This window comes from Natator depressus, chromosome 2, assembly GCF_965152275.1.
Source record: "Natator depressus isolate rNatDep1 chromosome 2, rNatDep2.hap1, whole genome shotgun sequence".
Lineage (NCBI taxonomy): Eukaryota > Metazoa > Chordata > Testudines > Cheloniidae > Natator > Natator depressus.
In genome coordinates, this window is record NC_134235.1 from 115,054,979 (window position 1) to 115,076,200 (window position 21,222).

The following is a 21,222-nucleotide window of genomic DNA, read 5'->3' on the forward strand; positions in this document are numbered from 1 at the left end:
CATTGGAGGTTTTTAAGAACAGGGTAGAAAACACCTGTAAGGGATGATGTAAGGTATACTTAATCCTGTCTCAGCACAGGGGAATTGACTTTTGAGGTCCGTTCCAGCCCTACATTTCTATGAACAATAATTCTTAGCTCTTGTATAACTGTTTCATCTACAGATCTCAATGAACTTTCCAAGGAAGTCTAGTTACAACAATGTTAGAAGAGAAGCAAGAAAAGAACAATGCATGTGGTATCAGGAGCCTCAAGGGCAGTGCACTGAGAACTAACAGTGAAAGAAATATTAGTTCCCACTTGGCTTTCCTGTACTCTTTTATTGAAGTTTCAAGAATTTGGTAAGCAAATATGATGAGTTTGAAAAATATGTGCAAGCTAACATATATTCTATGGAAGAGAATTTAATAAAGATGTTGAGATAATTTAGAAGGGACAGCAATTACCATTTTGGACAGCCTGCCACCAAGAAAAAGATAATTAAAGACTTACTAAATACCACTTTGTGTTTTCCAATTAATTATAGCCACATTCTTACTGAGGGACAGAAATTTAGCTGGTGTACAGTAAATTGGTGTAATGCCATTAACTTCAGTGGAGCTATGCAGATTTTTTACTAATAGAGGCGCCTGACCTTACAGACTATTTATATGGGGGTTAGACTTTGACCTAACACACAAAATGGGCTTTTGACATACTTGACACTGATTTGCTAGCACATGTGAATGTGTAATATCTTTACCCAGCTTGCTTTTATTTAGAACATCCTTCTCTTTCCATATTCTCAGTGAGCGTAATTACGGAGTCCACAACTCTTATCAAACCAGTTAACAATAACTGATTAAAAGCCCTTGCTGCTTCATCAATGAAGGTGGCCTACCTTCAGAATAATCTATCTATTTTTCAGCATAATCACATTCAGATCATTCCAGTTCTAGTTGGCAATGCTGGAGAGGCACAGCTGTGGACTCTGTGCTTGGAGGTCATGTGCCATGGCAAGTGATGCATTTGGTCAGTCTGTACATCGTTTGACCATTTGTTCTCTTGTGTACGGGCTGAGTAGCTGGGCCATGGGTCAGTTTGTTGGAGCTTCAGTAAGGGGTGTGTGGCTCTGACCCTTGGTGCTTTGATCATCCCTGCTGCTTGAAATCTCTGAGTGGCTAATCACTCTTTGATGAGGAGAGGAAGAGATGAGCTTGGCTAAGCAGGGGGACTTGACATTAAAAAAAAAACTTGCTAGTTGAACTCAAGAGCTGCAAATGAAGGGAGTTAACACGAGAGCAAGATTGTTCAGGGAGTGTGAGAGGCTTTCCTTTCAGGTTCAGCTTTATGTGCAATTTCAAGATGTCCAGAGCTGGAACAGTGGTGGTGACCTGAAACAGATGTGCCAAGTTTTCTTTCCTGCCAGTAGCTAGAAGGAACTTGCTGTGCATGAAGGGCAAGGTGGTGGCTGTGCTGGAAGAAAAGATTCTTGGATTGGAGCGGTAAGTAGAGATGCTATGGAGAATCAGAGAAGCTGAGGAGTTTCTGGACAGCCAGGTTTGGGAAACATCTGTATCCCAGCTACAAGGAAGAAAGGAGGTGACCATCAGAGAGAGAGAGAGAGAGAGAGAAGACTTGGCAGTTCATAACTCCCAAAGTGAAGAGGTGCAGCTGACATTTTGCATGGGTGGAAAAAGATGAGGATGGGCAGGCTCTGCCCACCAGAGAGAAAAGGATCAGGAGAAATTCCACCCAGCTTGAAATTTCCAATCCATACCAGGTCCAGCATCCAGCTCTAAAGATCCAGCGCAGTGAACGAATGGAGAAATAAATGGGACACATGTTAATGGCGTCTCAGTCCAACCTGTAAGAAAAATCAAGCTTGCCAACAAAGAGATCTCCAACCCTCCAATGAAGACAGACAATCCTTGTCAGGGATTCAGTACAGGGTGAAGTGCGCTCATGGGGGACTTCAAGCTATGTGACATGTGCTGGAGGTCTTACGCTGCCAGTATTAAAACATCCTTGGAATTTCTAAAGCTAATCTTCTGCCAATATTTTAAAAAGGTAAATGATATAACCAGGGTAACTATAGGCTTTATCTGACATCGATCCTGGGAAAAGATAATGGAGTGGCTAATTCGGGACTCAATTAATAAAGAATTAAAGGAGGATACTATAATTAATGCCAATCAATATGGGTTTATGGACAATGGATCCTGTCAAACTAACTTGATCTCTTTTGGGGATGAGATTACAAGTTTGGTTGATAAAGGTAATAGTGTTAATGTAATATACTTAGACTTCTGTAGGGCATTTGACTTGGTATTACATAACATTTTGATTACAAAACTAGAATATTAACGTGGCACATATTAAACATATTAAAAACTGGTTAACTGATAGGTCTCAAAATGTAAATGGAGAATCATCATCAAGTGGGTATTTTTCTAGTGGAGTCAAAAAGGGGTCTGTTCTTGGCCCTATGCTATTTAACATTTTTATTAATGGCCTGGAAGAAGACATAAAATAAAGGTTGCAGATGACACAAAAACTGGGGGAGTGTTAAATAATGAAGAGGTATCCGGGGGGTGGGGGAGGTGTCCAGATCTCTTGGTAAGATGGGTGCAAGCAAACATGCATTTTAATATGGCTAAATGTAAATGTAAACGTACACATCTAGCAATGCAGACCGTACTTACAGGATGGGGGACTCTGTCCTGAGAAGCAGGTACTCTGAAAAAGGTTTGGGGGTGGAGGAGGAGATCAGCAGAACATGAGCTGCCAGTGCGATGCTGTGGCCAAAAGGGCTAATGTGATCCTTGGATGCATAAACAGGGGAATCTCGAGTAGTAGAGAGGTTTATTTTACCTCTGTATTTGGCACTGGTGCAACCACTGCTGGAATCCTGTGTCCAGTTGTAGTGTGCACAATTCAAGAAGGACATTGATAAATGGGAGAGGGTTCAGAGAAGAACCACAAGAATATTAAAGGAGTAGAAAACTTGCCTTATAGTGACAGTCTCACAGAGATTAATCTATTTATCTTGACAAAGAATAGGTTAAGGGGTGACTTGTTCACAGTTTACCAGTGCCTACATGGGGAGCAAATATTTTACAATGAGCTCTTCAGTCTAGCAAAGAAAAGTATAACACGATCCAATGGCTGGAAGTTGAAGCTAGACACAAATTCAGACTGGAAATAAGGTGTACATTTTTAACAGTGAGGGTAACTAACCATTGAAACAGTTTGCAAAGGGTTGTGGTGGATTCTCCATCACTGGCAATATTTAAATCAAGATTGGATTTTTTTTCTAAAAGATCTGCTCTAGGAATTATTTTGGGGGAGTTCGATGGCCTGTGCTATACAGAAGGTCAGACTAGGTGATCACATTGGACCCTTCTGGCTTTGGAAACTATGAATTGACAGGGAAATGATTGCAGAAATGGCTATCCTGCAAAGAGAAATGGCTGAACACCTTAGAGGCAGCATACCACCCAAGTGGAGGCATACCAAATATGCTCACCAGTATATTTAAATTGGCAGTTAGTCTCCACATGGGAGACACTTGCCCTCCACTACTGTTCATGAGCAGAACACCAATTTATGGTAGCCCATAATATAACCAGTATGGAAACTATGGAAACCACCACGTAGCTAGCAGCCCAAGCAGAAATCAACACATTCATTTTCACTTGCCACCTGCTGTGGGGACAGGTGGCAGCTTCCCATGATGCTACAGGACCAAACTAGCAATGTCCTTGCCTGACATCTCATTTCCGCCTTCTGATGTGTCCAAACTCCCAGAAGCATATGTTTCTACCATGCTAGAGGTAGAGAAGCAAGCATATTTTTGTACACAGGTCCTTTATCTCCCTTATTAGCAAAAGAAATTCTGTATGGTAATACAGCCTCTAAAGAACTCTAAAGAATACATCTCTCTGTTCAGACTGGTGACAGGGAAACAGCTGGACACTCTTGATCTGATTTGAATCACCTTGAGGACTGGTCAGACAATTATTCAAAAGGGCATACAAGTTGTACACAATTCTTACCAGTCTTGTATCTTTAAACGGGACTTTCTCCATAAGGCTCACTCCATCCTGTTGCAGGGGAGGGACATTTCTTCCATTGCAATGACAGGATTTCATTCATGCCAAAGTTTTCCATTTGTTGTTTCATATGTCTGTCCTGAACTCAGGCACAAATGAGCTGAATGTGTGTGGTGGGATGGCAGCCCCACCCTTATGACAGATAGGGCTAGAGTAAGCCAGAGCAGCTGTGCAGAAGGGCAGCCAATCAGGGCCAGTATTACAGCCAGCCAATCAGGGCTAGGCTAGGCCCTATATAAAGGCTGCCCAGGAAGGGAGCAGGCAGTCTGTCCCTTCATGGGGGAAGGTCTGTCTCCTAAGCAGGAGACAGGCACCTTGGATAGAGCAGTGCTGGGCAGGCTTGGGGGAGCATAGAAGGGCTCCAGCCCAATACCTGCCAGACTGCAGGCCCTGATAGAAAGGGCCTAGAGGGTATGAAGGGCCAGAGGGGAAGTGGCCCAGGGACAGTTAGACAAGGGGAGAGAAGGAGGGCAGGGAGGCTGCCATTAGAGGGTCCCTGGGTCAGGATCCAAAGTAGTGGGTGGGCCTGGGTCTCCACCTTTCCTCCTCCTGGTACAGCACCTGGCCATGGAAGGGTGGCTGTGACAGACTGCAACCAGCCCTTGAACAGAGGGGCTAGACTTGCAGGGTTGTGGTTGGCCACTGCAGCAGGAGCGAACTGGAAAGAGTGCTGTTAACCCCGCCCTGGAAGGGGGTGAGTGTGGACTTGGGGGCGCTGTCCTGAAGAGGACACTGCTGAGCGAGGAGCAACGTCAGTCCGGACGTCAGCAGGGTGAGAGATGGATAGGACACCACCAGCAGAGGGTGCCCCGCAGAGGACAGAGCTAATTCCCGGAGGTGCCACAGTGGTGAGTCCCAACCCCGTCACAATGTGCTAAACATTTTTCAGCACAAGGGTTGTTTTTAAAAGTCAGCATTTACATAGGACCCACATAATCAGGACTGAGTTGGGGAAAGACATTCATGGGGTGTTGCATGGGTCAATATTAGATCAGTCTTAACAACTTCACTAGTCAGAAATGGTAGCAAACACCACTGATTATAATATAAACTGGAAAGTTCTGCGAACAGAGGTAATATGAAGGGCCCTAGAGTGGTCAGAAATACGGACAACACATAAAATGAGAGTTGGCTTAGGAAAATGCAACAACACAGATCTGGGGGAAATAATCTGAAAGAAAGATATTGAGGAAGGAATCTGCAAAAGGAGTAAAGGTGAAAGTACTTGGCAACAAATTAGTTATGAGTTTACAACGAGATGTGACAACAAAAAAAGCCAATGAACTTTGGGCTTTTTATGTCACAGAGCAAAAAGAAAAAAAGTTAATCTCTGGACAGCCCATTCCTGAAATACTGCATTCAGCTCTGGACACCTCCATGCCAAAAAGCTTCGGACAACTAGAGAGTTCAAAGGAGGGCAACAAAAAAGATCGGTAAGCAGGAGAGACCGATTTACTGCATGAGGAAACATTGAAATAGCTTGGTGCAATGATTAAGTGGCACACAACAATCTTCAAACATCTGAAGTGTATAAATGCAGACGGAGAGAAGTTAATTATTGTATTACGAGAGGACATACACAGTAACTAGAAAGAATGGAAGGAAATTAAGGAAGGGGAAATCTAGGCTGAATATCAGGAAAACCTCCTTGACAGTGAGATCTATTGGAAGAGATGGAAGGCACATCATTTGGGAAATCTAAAATTAGACAAGACAAAGCGCTAGAAAATGTAACAAAGGGAACCATCATACATTGTCAAGGATGCGAACAAGATGACTTAATATTCTAGGTCTTTTCCTACTCTAATATTTATGATTGTTTTGCCAGTCATCAATAAAACCAGAGGTAAAATAAAGACTGGTATAGTCATTAAGCTTCCACAAAAGGATGGCCTTTAAGCAACTTATGTTATTTGATGACATGTATGGCAGTAAGATACCTCAGAAGCTTGATATAGCTCCAGTGCCTATGAACATGTTATCCCGCTTGATAGAATGTGTAACTCAACTGAGGTTTTGCTGACTTCATAACCTGTAAAGAATACAGCCTAAGTGATTTATGAAAAGCAGCAATAATAAACAAAAATCTCCTGTGTGTGAGAGAGCGCGCAACTGAATGTGGGACCTTAAGCAACTGAATGTGGTATACTTACAGTATAGTTCTATTTCAACAAAGAAAAATTATATTTTTCTACAGAAGCAACAAGGCAAAATCCATTTCAAATTCAAAATTAAAATCTGAGGGACATTTGTGTTTCTGAGGCAGAAAAGTAAATAAACATACTATAAATTGGACAGTAGAATATTCAAAGATAAATTGCTGTGACTGGGAGAATTTAGTTGAACTTATCCAAGATCTTTTGCACTGTGCCCATACTGTATGTCTACATAGTAAATGGCACAGCATGGATTTTGTTCCTTTGGTGCCACCTTATTTTATTATTCTGTTTTCACTGACAACTGAGCTGGAAGTAATCGGAGAAGAGCAGGAGAGAAAGACAGGAGTGAGGAAAAGGACTTAATTCTTATAAGTTCCTGACCATACACTATGTCTATATGTTTCCAAAAAATGGGAGGGGGGGTGTAGAAAGAGGAAAACCCTCACTGTCAGATCAAAATGAGTAGGGAAATCTAATAATGTAAAGTTTAAGTCTGCAGGTTTAGCAGCTGTTTAAGAATGTCTTTTCTAATGTTCATCTGGCCTCAGCCTAACCTGCTGCAGAATAAACTTCAGTGTAGTAATTATTGTTAAAAATGCAACATCTGCCATCAGCAACCAGTGGATGTCACTACAGTTTCAGATAACACTGTTAACTTTGGGCAAATGTTGATTTTCAATGGCAACCAAAACACCTCAAAAGTTGATTTACGAATATTTTTGTTCTTATCACTTTGACCCTTAGATGTGCTACACTGCCATTTAAAAAAAACAAAATAAGTAAGTCATGTCAGGTACAATTTTCAAATGCACCTAAATGTCTTCGGAGCCTAAGGTCTCTTCTCAAAATTGACTTAGACTGACTCACTGACGTTTTTTTAAAACTGTATCCTTAATCTAATTGACAAATTTATGCAATTATCCTTTTTTAAACAGAAAAATGTTAAATATAATACAATTATTAAAGAAACTGTTGGAAGACAGGATACTGGGCCAGATGGACCATACTGACTCAGTATGGCCGTTTGTTCTTACGTTACCATTTTTCCTGCCAACTAACATAGGACTAAAACTGGCAGGAAATTTTTTTAATCAATATTTAAAATTATTGAAAAATTTCTATCATCCCTACATAGGACCTGATATTGCCATCAATCCTCACTCATAACCCCCTCTAATTTCAGTGGGCATCTCAAAACAGTTTTAATAGTAACCAGCATATCCCATGCATTCTAATGCTATGCATTACTTCCTTGACAGGAAGTTGAGTAAATTGAGCAGACCAGTCTTCCAGCAAGGAAACGGCCATATGCAGCCATGCTCACTCAGACCATTCCTTTACTGAGACAGTGAAACAGAAACAGGTATTTCTGAAGAATGTTGATAAATCACTCTTATTCATACACACACACACACACACACACACACACACTTTGTAACCTCGAAACAGCAAATGGCAGACAGCCTCCATTCAGTTAGAGTCTAGTTTATTTAACTATGGGGAACTTTCATGTTACTTCATGGACAGAGTGGATGTAATAACACATACACAGAATATGTAAGTTTATATAAAATTACTGATTATATCAAAAAGAGCAAATCAACAGGTTTTTTTAAAATAAATGCAGCAGTTTTAGTGCCACGACAGTTCCCAACAGCTCTCTGGCTCTCTCTTTTATTATGCTGCATAACCATTCTCAAAAACTTGGATCCATGCCTGTCCACCAGTAGACTAGGTGAAAGGGTCTAATACCACACTGCAATACTTACCATCACCAAAGAGATGAGTCACAAGCTTTGTGAGCACTTGTTTTAGATTGAATTCCACCAGCCGCACTGCCTCCATGGTGTGAGTCTCCTGCTTGTGTGCTGTGCGGTGCCCTTGCTCAAGCAACTGTAAACTTTCTCCATCTTTGATGTTGCTGAACAACTAAACCAACAAAACAAAAAGCACATTGTTTTGTATTGACTTTTCTAATGAAGTTTTATTGACTCTAGAAGAGAGTTCAGCTGCTGAGTCTTCAGCATGAAATAGAAATTTAGGGATTATGGTTTTGTATTGGTGTAATTGTGGGCATAGTTTTTTCCTGAAGAATCTTTATTATGGACGATGATGCCAACAAATGTACAAGAAAAAAACCCAGCTTGACTTTCAGGACCCAGGTTGAGTCTGCAGGGATGGCAGTTAGAAAAACTATTTAGCATATTTGTTATGGAAATCAAGAGGCAATAAACACTGCATCTTAAAAATCACTTTCCAGAGCAGAGCCAAACACTTAAAAGCTGTAGCCAAAAGTAAGGAAAAATGTAAGAGAAGCTAGTTTCTAGTTTAAAGATATATGATGTTTGAAACCTCTGTTTTTTTTTGTTTTTTTTTTTTTTTACAAATTCCATTCTTTAAACAGTAAGATGAACTATCAAACATTCAATCAACTGAGCTTTACAACTTGATTCTGTACACTGATTTATAGCTACTAATTACAGAAATCTATTTGTAGGAGAGAGATTCATAATCTCTGTTTGATTTAATTTGTTACTATAAATCTGTTTGGGATGGGAGATTCACAACTTAATTTTTTAAACCATTTTATTACTTCAGAAGTTCAGGATAAATAAGAGTACCCAAAACAGAATACAATGTAGTACATCTAAGTTATATCACAATATTAATATATAACGTATTTGACGCACTATGATTTTATAAAAATATGTAATGAATGAATATAATGTAACTAGAATATGCTTCATGCAAAAGGTCTCTTGTAGGGCATCATTACAAAGCTTATAATTTATTGAGTGTAGTCATCCTAATTGTATAAATGTATCACTCTTGTATCTGAAACTAGAAATATGAAATATAACTGAGGGCCTACTGTAATTATGCAAAGTGTGGGCCATTAATGGTGGTTTGGAATCTTGATGGCTTCCATCAGCCCGGACAATTGACTGTGAATGGCTCTGTTTGCAGGCAGGCCTTCCTGTGAGTCAGGCTGGGAGAAATGAAGGCTTGGAGTCTTACAGGACATGTGACCATGTCACCTTGTACTGAAATCCATCTTAAATCTGGTGCTTTTCCATTTGGGGGTGGGGACCCAGACAGGGCTGGCTCTAGGAACCAGCAAACCAAGCACATGCTTGGGGCAGCACTCCGGCTTTTTTTTGTTTGTTTTTTGTTTGGTGCTTGAGGTGGCAAAAAACCTAGAGCCGGCCCTAGACCCAGAGAGAAAGGATTCCCACCTTGTGCCAAAGCTATATAAAGGGGTGGAACAGAACAGAGGAAGCACCCATCGTGAGAAATCCCCTAGCTACCACCTAAGCTGGAACAAGGGCTGTACCAGGGGAAAGGATTGTGCCCCAACTAGAAAGGTATCCGGTCTGTGAAAAACTTATTGACACATCTCTAAGGGTGAGATTTTTATCTGTATTCAGTTTTTATTACTGTACTAAACTTAGATTTGCATGTTTTATTTTATTTTGCTTGGTCATTCACTTTGTTCTATCTGTTACTACTTGGAACCACTTAAATCCTACTTTCTGTATTTCATACAATCACTTTTTTTACTTATTAACCCAGAGTATGTATTAATACCCAGAGGGGGTGGGGGGGGGGGGCAAACAGCTGGGCAATCTCTAGCCGTGTTATAGAGGGCGAACAATTCATGAGTTTACCCTCTATCAGCTTTATACAGGGTAAAACAGATTTATTTAGGGTTTGGACCCCATTGGGAGTTGGGCATCTGAGTGTCAAGGACAGGAACACTTCTGTAAGCTGCTTTCAGTTAAGTCTACAGCTGTTAGGGGATGTGGTTCAGATCTGGGTCTGGGTTTGCAGCAGGCTAGTGAGACTGGCGCAAACCAGGCAGAGCACTGAAGTCCCAAGCTGGGAGGGCAGGGAAAGCAGGGCCAGAAGTAGTCTTGGCACATCAGGTGGCAATTCCCAGGGGGTTTCTGTGATCTAACCCATCACAGTACTACAGCTTGAAAAATTTTTCAAAAATTAAAACACTCAAATCTATGAAAGTCGAATAAATGAAAAGCTATAAACATAAGCTAGCTTTGGAAACCCAAAAATAGTTTCCAAGATCTCTAAGTTCGTGTGATTGACCCATCCCTAATAAGAACATTTTGATTCTTCCCAAAGAGACCTGCAGGTCATGCTAGAATTTTAGCCACATTTAGAATAGCCACCATAGAATGTGCCTGCCCTTAATATTGCAGCTGCCTTCCAAATTGATAAGCTAAAAATCAGCAGACCTCATGTGTATTACATAGTGGCTGAATCCAACTGTTTCTTCCATTGCACCACAAAGGGAAGCAGGCAGGATGGGTGGGTGTGTGTGTGTGAGACTCCCCTCCACAAAGTACCTTGTACCCTATGGGAAAGTGCACTCAGCTGAAAGCAAGTTCAAATTTCACTTCTACTTACTGCTGTTTATATTTCTATACTTCACCACTCTTATTCTTCAGCACAATTTATGAACATTATAGAAGGCAGTCAAATTGCTTTCCCTGATGTACAAATTAACTTCAAGGCAGCACAAGGTCATTTCAGGCAGTGCTGAGAATAGAACCCAGGTCTAACAGGGAAGACCCAAAACACATTGCCTTTCAAATTACTATGTCAAATTAGTATACTTGTCTATAGCCACTGCTCTAGCTATTATGTAACACTCCCCTCCCAGAGCCAGGAACAGAATTCAGGAATCCGAATCCCAAAATACTGCAGCTGCTTACCAAATAGCTCTGTGACCCACTGGATAAACATGTGTAGTGTCCTTCTGGCATGGCTGGTCCAGAACAAAAATATATTCTTTGTAGCTTGCATAATGGAGGGCTGTCCTGGGGAATCTGAAAATCCAGGAATTATACCCTACCGATGACCTATTTATTATTCAAATTTTCTTTTTTAAAAACTAATTTACTTTAAAAATACTTAAAAACCAGATTTTAAAGTTAAAAACCATTAAAATCTCAAAGCCACACAAAGAGTAACCAACCACATCTGTATATCTCTCACCTGTCAAACAATTTGATTGCCAGTGTCACACTATGGAAGATCTGAAAGCTGAGAGGCATGACAACAATAAATATATGGGTGGAGAGAGGGCAAAGAATTATGCACATAAATCCTTGTGCACACAACCCCTCTCATCCGTGCAGGCTAGTCTGACGACTTAGGTGATAAAGATTGATGGTAGATCCCTTGAACTTTTAACAGATAGAACAAGGGGAAACTTGGAGGTTAACACTTTTCCTGGAACAGAAGTGTACATAATACAAAATACTCATGCCCATAACAGCAGCTTGCTATGGAGTAGAGGACGCAAATTTAGCTCACTTTGCTACAGGGTTAATGTAGACATGAAGTTGTTGTACTGAAGAAGCCCAGCAGCAGAATGCAAACCCTTTCAAGTAGGGTACCAAACAGCCTTGTAAATATTGTGCATCATAACCAGTTTGCATGGATTCAAATCCCTGATGTTCATAAAGTTTTCCCATGATCAATTCTTGTAAATCCATAAGCAAAAGTCAATGACACTTTTCTGATATTTGCAGTGTTTGCTATCTCACAAGAACAGGAAAAGAAGCAGGCTTCCAATGCAACAAAGTAAATTTATCTGAGATCAAAGTTATTATAAAACTGTGGTATAATTATTATGTGAACCAAAATATAAAACAAAATAGTTCACAATAAAGTGGAGAATCACAGAAGGTAACAATTTACTAGGCAACTGCCTGCTAGAGTCAGACACACACAGGGGCCAGCAGAATTACTTCACCATACTTCCCCTCTATTTGATTTTCCAGGTCAACCTCTCCCCTTGTGAAACGAAGTGAAAATGGCTTCTACTGAACCTCCTGACTACATTAGATATACTCAGCCAATCAAAGGCACAGCAAATATGCATTGTGATTGGCCTATTTGATCTATCCCAGCAAACGTGTCTTGAACGCAGAATGTACTATGAACAGTATCCTTAACAGTTCACAGATGCCTATAGAGTTAACAAAACAAATACACTTGTAAAATGCTTTTTTAGAAGTTCTAATAAACCACTGCTGACTTTCAAATGCAGGTCACAATTAATCAAGACTAAATTCTAGCACAAATATTAGATGTAATGCTGAACTGGGGAAGTTTGAATTTAATTATTAGGAAAATTAGCAGCCAAGATTGGGCGAGTAAGTGTGGGGGAAAAAAACCACTACAGTACCCCCTGAACTGGTCTATTATTACAAGTCAGGAGGTGACTTGGTTGGGAAACAGAAAAAAGAACCTGAAGTCTGATTCCTGTGTTGTCTTCAGCATGTCACAGGAGAGGGGGGAAAAAGGAAATGAGTACTCATCACTCTAACAAAAAAGGCAGCAGCTTTAAAAATTATTTATTGCGCTTTGAAATAACAAGAGGGTCATCTTGCAATTGCAATTTGAAAGTTAAAAAACACCCTTTCCCCCACTGGCATTTTTTCTGCATTGCCCAAACAAAACAAATTGTCTCCACCACAGCATCCACTTGACCTTAACCGCTAGCTGCACAGATCAATCATCTAAAACTCTGGCTACATCGACACTAAGAGCTAGGGCTGTGATTCCCAACTCACACAGAGCTCTCATCTGAGCTAGAAAACTAAAATTGTAGTGGCATTTGGGGTCATTAAGCTAAGAGCTGCAGAGATATGAACCCGGGGGGGAAAAAAACCCAGCCATTTAAAAAAAAAACACAACCAAAAAATCAAAAATCAAGCTTTTTTGGTTTGGTTTGGTTTTTTTGCACAGAGCTCAAACTATTGATGTGATGTGGGTCAAAATGGTCTCAATCTGTCAAGTTATACCCAAGGTAGTGCACGGCACCACTAAATCTTTGGGGGACCCTAAGCGATATTTAAGAAAATATACTTTTTTTTTTTTTGAGTGCATGCACCAATATGGTTAGAGGATTCCATTCCTTCCACTTTATATCCTTTAAAACTTGACTCTTGTAAGTGCTCTAAAATCCGAATGGTTAGTTGGACTGCTTTGAAATTTGGTGTGCTTCATCATGAAGGTGCAAGATAGCATTAGCGATCCAAATTTGGGCGTCAACTGACCAAAGGTTTCCCAAGTTGCAAACCCTCTCCTCTGCAAAAAAAAAAAAAAACAAAAAAAAAAACAAAAAAAAACCAAACCAGTTCTCTTCTGCTGCCCTGTACTGTTGATCTGAGAGGTACTAATAACTAGATGAATCTCAGACCTCGTTGAGATGGATGTCTGTGAATTCACCCTTCAATTATCATAGAATCATAGAACTGGAAGGGACCTCGAGAGCTCATCTAGTCCAGTCCCCTGCATTCAAGGCAGGACTAAGTATTATCTAGACCATCCCTGACGGGTTTATCCAACCAGCTCTTTAAAATCCCCAATGATAGAGATTCCACAACCTCCCTAGGCAATTTATTCCAGGGCTTAACCACTCTGACAGTTAGGAATTTTTTCCTAATGTCCAACCTAAACCTCCCTTGCTGCAATTTAAGCCCATTGCTTCTTGTTCTATCCTCAGAGGTTAACAATTTTTCTCCCTCCTCCTTGTAACAACCTTTTATGTCCCATGTCAGTCTTCTCTTCTCCAGACTAAACAAACCCAATTTTTTTCAAATCTTCCATCATAGGTCATGTTTTCTAGACCTTTAATCATTTTTGTTGCTCTTCTCTGGACTTTCAACAATTTGTCCGCATCTTTCCTGAAATGTGGCGCAAAGAACTGGACACAGTACTCCACTTGAGGCCTAATCAGTATGGAGCAGAGCGGAAGAATTACTTCTCATGTCTTGCTTATAATACTCCTACTAATACATCCCAGAATGATGTTTGCTTTTTTTGCAACAGTGTTACACTGTTGACTCATATTTAGCTTGTGATCCACTTTCTGCAGTACTCCTTCCGAGGCAGTTATTTTCCATTTTGTATGTGTGCAACTGATTGTTCCTTCCTAAGTGGAGTACTTTGCATTTGCCCTTATTGAATTTCATCCTATTTACTTCAGATTTCTCCAGTTTGTCCACATCATTTTGAATTTTAATCCTATCCTCCAAAGCACTTGCAACCCCTCCCAGCTTGGTATCGTCCGCAAACTTTGTAAGTGTACTCTCTATGCCATCATCTAAATCACTGATGAAAATACTGAACAGAACCGGACCCAGAACTGATCCCTGCGGGACCCCACTCATTATGCCCTTCCAGCATGACTGTGAACCACCGGTAACTACTCTCTGGGAACGATTTTCCAACCAGTTATGCACCCACCTTATAGTAGCTCCATCTAGGTTTTATTTCCCTAGTTTATGAGAGGGTCACGTGAGCCAGTATCAAAAGCCTTACTAAAGTCAAGATATACCACATCTACTGCTTCCCCCTTATCCACAAGGCTTGTTACCCTGTCAAAGAAAGCTATCAGGTTGGTTTGACGTGATTTTTTTCTTGACAAATCCATGCTGACACTTACTTATCACCTCCTTATCTTCTAGGTGTTTGCAAATTGATTTCTTAATTATTTGCTCCATTATCTTTCTGGGTACAGAAGTTAAGCTGACTGGTCTGTAATTCCATGGGTTGTCCTTATTTCCCTTTTTATACATGGGCACTATATTTGCCCTTCTGGAATGTCTCCTGTCTTCCATGACATTTCAAAGATAATTGCTAATGGCTCAGATATCTCCTCAGTCAGCTCCTTGAGTGTTCTAGGATGCATTTAATCAGGCCCTGGTGATTTGAAGACATCTAACTTGTCTAAGTAATTTCTGACTTGTTTCCCTATTTTAGACTCTGATCCTACCTCATTTTCACTGGCATTCACTATGTTAGACGTCCAATTGCCACCAACCTTCTTGGTGAAAACTGAAACAAAGAAGTCATTAAGCATTATCATCATTAAGGATAAATTAATCACATGCTTCCACCTAAGACAAAAGGAGTTTTGGACTGAGTGACTGGAGGTTGCTACAATTTGTGAGTCATGGGTGGCCATTTTATTTTGGGGGGGATGTAATCCAAGTCTTTGGGGAAATGTTAGACATGAATGCTTCCTGGGAGGAGAGCGGTATTACGGAGTGGAGGAGTGGGGAAATAGAGGGAATGGGTTTGGATCTGCAGCAAAGGGAGGGGGGCTTTGGGAAGTGGGATAAATGACAATGGGTAGTAGGGGAGGGGAAAGAGCTTGTACATTTCAGCAACTGTGGGGGTAGCAGAATAAAAGTATGTGTACTGAGGAATACGGGGGCATTGATGAAAAGGCAGAGTTAACTGTGCAATCTTAACTGTGCATTTCTGGTTTTCATAAGTTTGAGTTTTGCTCAACTCAACCTATTGCAAGGAGACGATATACCACCAAGCAACCTTAGCTCTGCATTGTCATTTTTTGCCACTTAATTATTAGTTCAGATGTAACATTAAAACATGTTCACGAACCTCTTAAAATGCATAAATTCAATCATCCAGGAGCTCTGCAGTTTGATGGGATGCCTGGTGCCCAAGTCAGTTTGTTTACTCCTTCCAAGGGAATCATATACAGTTGCAATAATTGAACGGGGGTGGGGGGAGAATCTTTTGTATTGGCATATGTGAAATTGATTAAATGTAGTTCCTGACTGGCAAGCTGCCATATTGCAAAAAGGCACCATTAGGATATGCACTAATTAGCATCCTTGCTGGCATGTTCCACAGAAGACTGATCTGTGCATAGTTCTTGTAGCAGTATCATTATTTCACTAAGGCCCCAAGCGTGTGACTTTTTTTTAAAAACTGATATAACTATATCGGTACCAGTCCTAATGTGGATTCAAGTTATATTATTACAAAAAATGCCTTATACTGGTCTAGTTATTCCCCTTCCTGTACGGGAATAAGCTATCCTGGTATAAGCACATTTTTTACCAGTATAACTATGTCCACATTGGGGGCTTGTACTGCTTTAATTATACAAGTATAAGTAAAGCAGTGCAACTTGTGTGTAAACAAGCCCAGGGAAGCCAATTACTGAATAGGATGGAGAATGACCTACAGTCTCACCCATTTTAGTGCCTATTCTAAACTTTTATGACAGAACTTCTGCATCAGATCACATGGATATATTTTAATAATTTCACATACAACATTAACACATCCAAGCTGCAGCCATGTCATGTGTGTTTACTCTTTCACAGTAGATAGTGAAAAATAGACCATTTTATTATAACCTGTCCACTTAATCTTACAAGGAAAAGAATAAAGGTTTGGTTTAGTGATGTAATGAACAACTGTGTGTCTGTCTACCTTGTGTGATGACAAGAAGTCTTTCTATTTAATTTTGAAAGCCAAATATATTGCATCATCATGGAGGACAGATACTGGAAGAATGTGTATGTATCAATACAGCTGGCTAATTCAGCATTAAAAAGGAGGGAGGAATTAGGTGATTTAAACATATGGCATGATGTCTACTAGTCAGATCACAATAGGCAACAGCAGGAAGTAAGTCAACATCAGTAACCTCAGGTGGCCAAAAGATACTAATTATTAGACAAAATAAAAGTGGGGCTAAATTTCTTTAGTCTTTTTATAGCATTGATCAACCTGTTTTCTCAAAGTTGACCAGTTTAAAACACTTATTTAATTAACCCTAGGTATGAGATTCAATGTCTGTGTAACAGTATTAAAGCAAAAAGCTAAGTAAGAGTTTGGTAACGTATGACACTGCACCCCATATTCTTCATAGTGATATTATGATTATGACATAGTTATGGTGTATTTTATGCAAGATAAGTCATTGAATATGTCATTGAAAAGGTTGTGTATTGCTGAGTAAGATTATCCTATTTTTATGCATATCACTTTTATATCTGAAGCTATGAATATCGACTACATGTCTGTATTTCAAATGTAGTTACACCTGGGTACTGCCCACTAGACAAGTTGCTTTCAGTCTAGATAGCTGGGTGGGGAAGGGCCTATTCAGGGCAATGAGCCATTAGGAAAAAACAATAGGCCTTAGGAGAAGCTTATGTGATCACATGTCTCTAGACTCCATCTTGGGATGTCAGTGTTTTTCCACAGACTGGCCTGGGAACCAAGCTTTGGGAACAAAGGGTTCCCACCATATGCAAAAGCTATATAAGGCAGGGAGTGACATAATCTGGAGTTCTTCACTCCCCACAGAAGAAGACTTGTAGAAACACCTGACTAACAAAGACTGGACTGGGGGAAGTGCTGGACCCAGGCTAAAGGGATTTTTAGCCTGTGACTGAAACACCTGGGGATTCCAAGCTGTAAAGGAAGTCTACCTTGCCCCTTAAGAATCTGCCACCTGCTTGTATAATTTGTTGGGGTGAGAATCTGCTATTCATATTAAATCTATTTAGTATATTAAGCTTAGTTTGCATTTTTGTTTATTTGCTAGGTAATCTGCTTTGATATGTTTGCTATCACTTAATCTGTCTTTTTATAGTCAACCTTGTTTTTGCTTTATCTAAACCAGTGTGTGGGAATCATAACTCCGAGGCAAAAGGCTGTTGCATATTCCTCCCCACATTGAGGGAGGGGGCAAATTTTATGATCTTATGCTGTGCAATTCCCTGTGCAGTGTAAGATGGTATAATTTTGAGTTTATATTCCATAGGGGGTGCATGCCTGAGGAGCTGTGAGCAGCCTTCCTATGCAGGGGCTGGTCAGAGAGCCGGCTTATAACTGCAGCTGGGTGTACCTCTACATATGCTGGTTTAAGTACAGGCTGGAGGGCTTTGTAGCTTGTCACAGTAGTACAGTGTGAGATGGAGCCCAGGCTGGTGGTCAGGGGGCTCAGTGGTACCCCAGTTCCAGGTGGCACACTGGGGGGAACCTGTCACATGTTTGAATTTATATTGTTTTAAATCCTGAAATCTCCTTGTCTTTCCAACAAACATGACACAGATAACATGGTTCTGAACACAGTATAAAAACCTGGGTTGGTTAGATTTCTGTCCATCTAATCTAAGGTGCCCATCAAAATAGCATCCTGGTATAAGCAAAATTACACACATTCAGGCCCTGATACAGCAAGGCATATAAACATGAGAAGTGATAATGGAATCCTTTTGTCTCAGAGTTCATTAGCTCAGGATACAGCTATTAACAAGTTTACTTGAAAGCGATACCTTCATTATACTGTAATTTGTTTCCCAGCAATACACCCTGTGCTCTGACTGGCTCCTTATATTTATGACCACCCTGTCACAGCACTTCTTCGCAGTCTGCATGTCTTCCTCCCTACTCTGCTTTACCCTTGGGGAAGGCTTAGTCTCCATCACCAAGAGAAACTCCTGTTTAACTAAACTGTAATTAGAACATGCGGCTAGGTGGGGTGACTAGGTGGGAGAAGGGCTCAGAAGTTGAATTAGCTATGCTTGTGTGCTTACGAAGAGGGATTTCTGAGGTCAGACGCCAATTCTAGTGGCAGGGATTTACGGTTGCCAATCAGAATGAAGGAATTTACATTATCCACATATGGTTATAGAAATTTTTTCCAAGCAGCTGAATAGTGATTATGCAAATCCCTGTGTTAAGATTATGTAATAAGTACCCTCCACCAGTGAGTACAAAAAAACCCCAGCATTCTGTGTGTATGATGTCTACACTGCAGCTGGGTGCAAGCCTCTCAGCCCAGGAAGACAGACTGGCAGTAGTGGGGCTCAAGCTAGTGGCTAAAACTAGCAATGTGGATGTTCTTCAGAGCTCAGGCTCTGAAGCCTAGAGGGTTTGATGGGCTTGAGAGGCCAAGCTTCCACTCAAATTGGAACATCCACATGGCTATTTTTAGAGTGTTAATTCAAATCCCACTACCATGAGTGCATACCTTCCCAGTTGCAGTGTAGACATACCTTGTACGGTCAACAAATAACCTGAGAATTGCCATTTATTCATAGTAGAGAGTGGTAGAGTATCCCTTGTTCTAACTGAGTGAGAATTCCATTTCAGCGTATTCACTAAACTCGAATGAATCTAAGTTCCTTCTGAAAACACCACTTAAGAATATCTACCTGTCACTTGGGTGTTCAGATACCATGGTGATGAATCTGATATAAAATCCTAGATTAATTAGATAAACAAACAATTTTGGAGCTCACCAACAATTTTTGACTTTTGTGAAAAAATGAATGTTTCCCATTTAAGAACAAATTTCAATTTCTCCCCCTAATTTTCAGTCAACTCTACATAGATTAGATGTTCTCTACTAAACTATCGGTGATGTTAGGATGGCAAAGATTAAAGAAACCCTGATTAAAAGGGGCACTGACAATGTCATAGTATTCTGCCTACTGTTCCTCTGTTTTTAAATACATAGCCAATTGGAAATTTAAACATCTGTTTCCTTACCAATTTTTCTACCACATTTACACAGATTCATTATTGAAAGGTTACTCATATGTACTGAGCTAATTTATTTTTGTGAAAGGAAAAAGTCAAATTTTAAACTTAGTCCTATACAAAATTTGTTTTCTAAGACAAGAAAAAAAATTGATTTACCAACCTTGACAATAACACTATAAATCAGTGGTTCTCAAACTAGGGCCTCTGCTTGTTCAGGGAAAGCCCCTGGCGGGCCTAGCCAATGGGGGCTGCAGGAAGCGGCACAGGCCAAGGGATGTGCTGGCCGCCCTTCCTGGAGCCCCCATTGGCCTGGAGCGGCAAACCGCAGCCACTGGGAGCTGCGATCGGCCGAACCTGCAGACGCAGCAGGTAAACAAACCAGCCTGGCCTGCCAGGGGCTTTCCCTGAACAAGCAGCTGTTCTCCCTAGTTTGAGAACCACTGCTATAAATAAACAAGCAGCTGTACTCTAAATCCACTTACCAATATCGAAGTATTTTCATATTTGTTAAAATAGATTATTTTATAAACTGATGGATTAGCAATGACATTTATCTGGAGCTGATGTATCAACAAGAAAACTTCCTGCCATCCCAAGTAGTTTCTGACACAAAAAAACTTGTGCAATCACACCCAATCTAAGCAGCGTCAATCACTGAGAAGATGCATAAGCCAGTGTGTTAATAATGGAGTACTCTATGCTGCTTACTGACAAGCTTTTGGTTTGGGAAGAGAGCAACAAAAATCATTTCAGATAGTAAACCTGCTCAGCTTTCTTAATCTCTGGAAGCTTCAGTCTTCATTCCTCCAAATACAACAACTTTTTAAAATTTCTTTTTTAAAATCTAGCCAAAATGTTTCTTTAAAGGAAGACTATGTCTCATGGAATAACATAGAAAAGGCTATCATGTTCAAAGGGTACCAGACTCATAATGATGGATTTCAGGTTCATAATGCTAAAATTCTTCATTTCTTTAACAAACTAAACCTTTTCAAATACACCTGTGGATGAAACTTGCTTTTTGTTTCCCAATTCAAGAAACAGGTACATCTGTTTGATAAATTTGTCTTGAAATGCGTACTTTGATTTTGAATTGACTGAGTAAGATGGTAGTTCCAAACATTTTATTTATTTATATTTAAAATAATAAAGAAGCCTATCCAAGGTCCTAGGTGCTCTAACATAATTATTGTGACCCAGGGACCTCTTTATGCTAACTGGCAGAGGGCATAAAGGGTACTTAAGGGTTACAGAGACCCCCATAGTCTGGACTTTACAGCTCACCAAACAGTGTAATGTAAAGTCTCTAATGAAAGCCTGCGTCATACTGGTCATCACAATGATTGTGAGATGTATGTACAGCTGATATCTGAGTTATGTAACTGTACAAAAATTATGTTCTTAAAATGTAAAGTGACACCACCGAATTGTTCCACCAGAAACATTTCTCTCTCTGGCTATGTGTAAAGTAACCTTTATAATGGAGGCCCATTTACATACTGAGTCAAAAGCTAACAAAGGGAAGTCAAATCAGCATGAAAGCAGAGAGGGGAAAAAAATTACAGGGGGTTATCCTGTTCGCAAACTAAAATTATGATTTGGGGGACTATTTCTAGG

General features: G+C 40.3%; 1 protein-coding gene across 3 annotated transcripts in view; it reads right to left on the reverse strand.

Annotated features, from left to right (window-relative positions):
• Positions 1-21,222, reverse strand: part of FARS2 (phenylalanyl-tRNA synthetase 2, mitochondrial) — a 361,477-nt gene that overhangs the window by 252,447 nt on the left and 87,808 nt on the right. For all 3 annotated transcript variants that reach the window (XM_074944919.1, XM_074944920.1, XM_074944918.1), the window contains exon 4: positions 8,022-8,181. In XM_074944919.1, the coding sequence (XP_074801020.1) occupies positions 8,022-8,181 (160 nt within the window). The remainder of the gene's footprint in view (positions 1-8,021; positions 8,182-21,222) is intronic.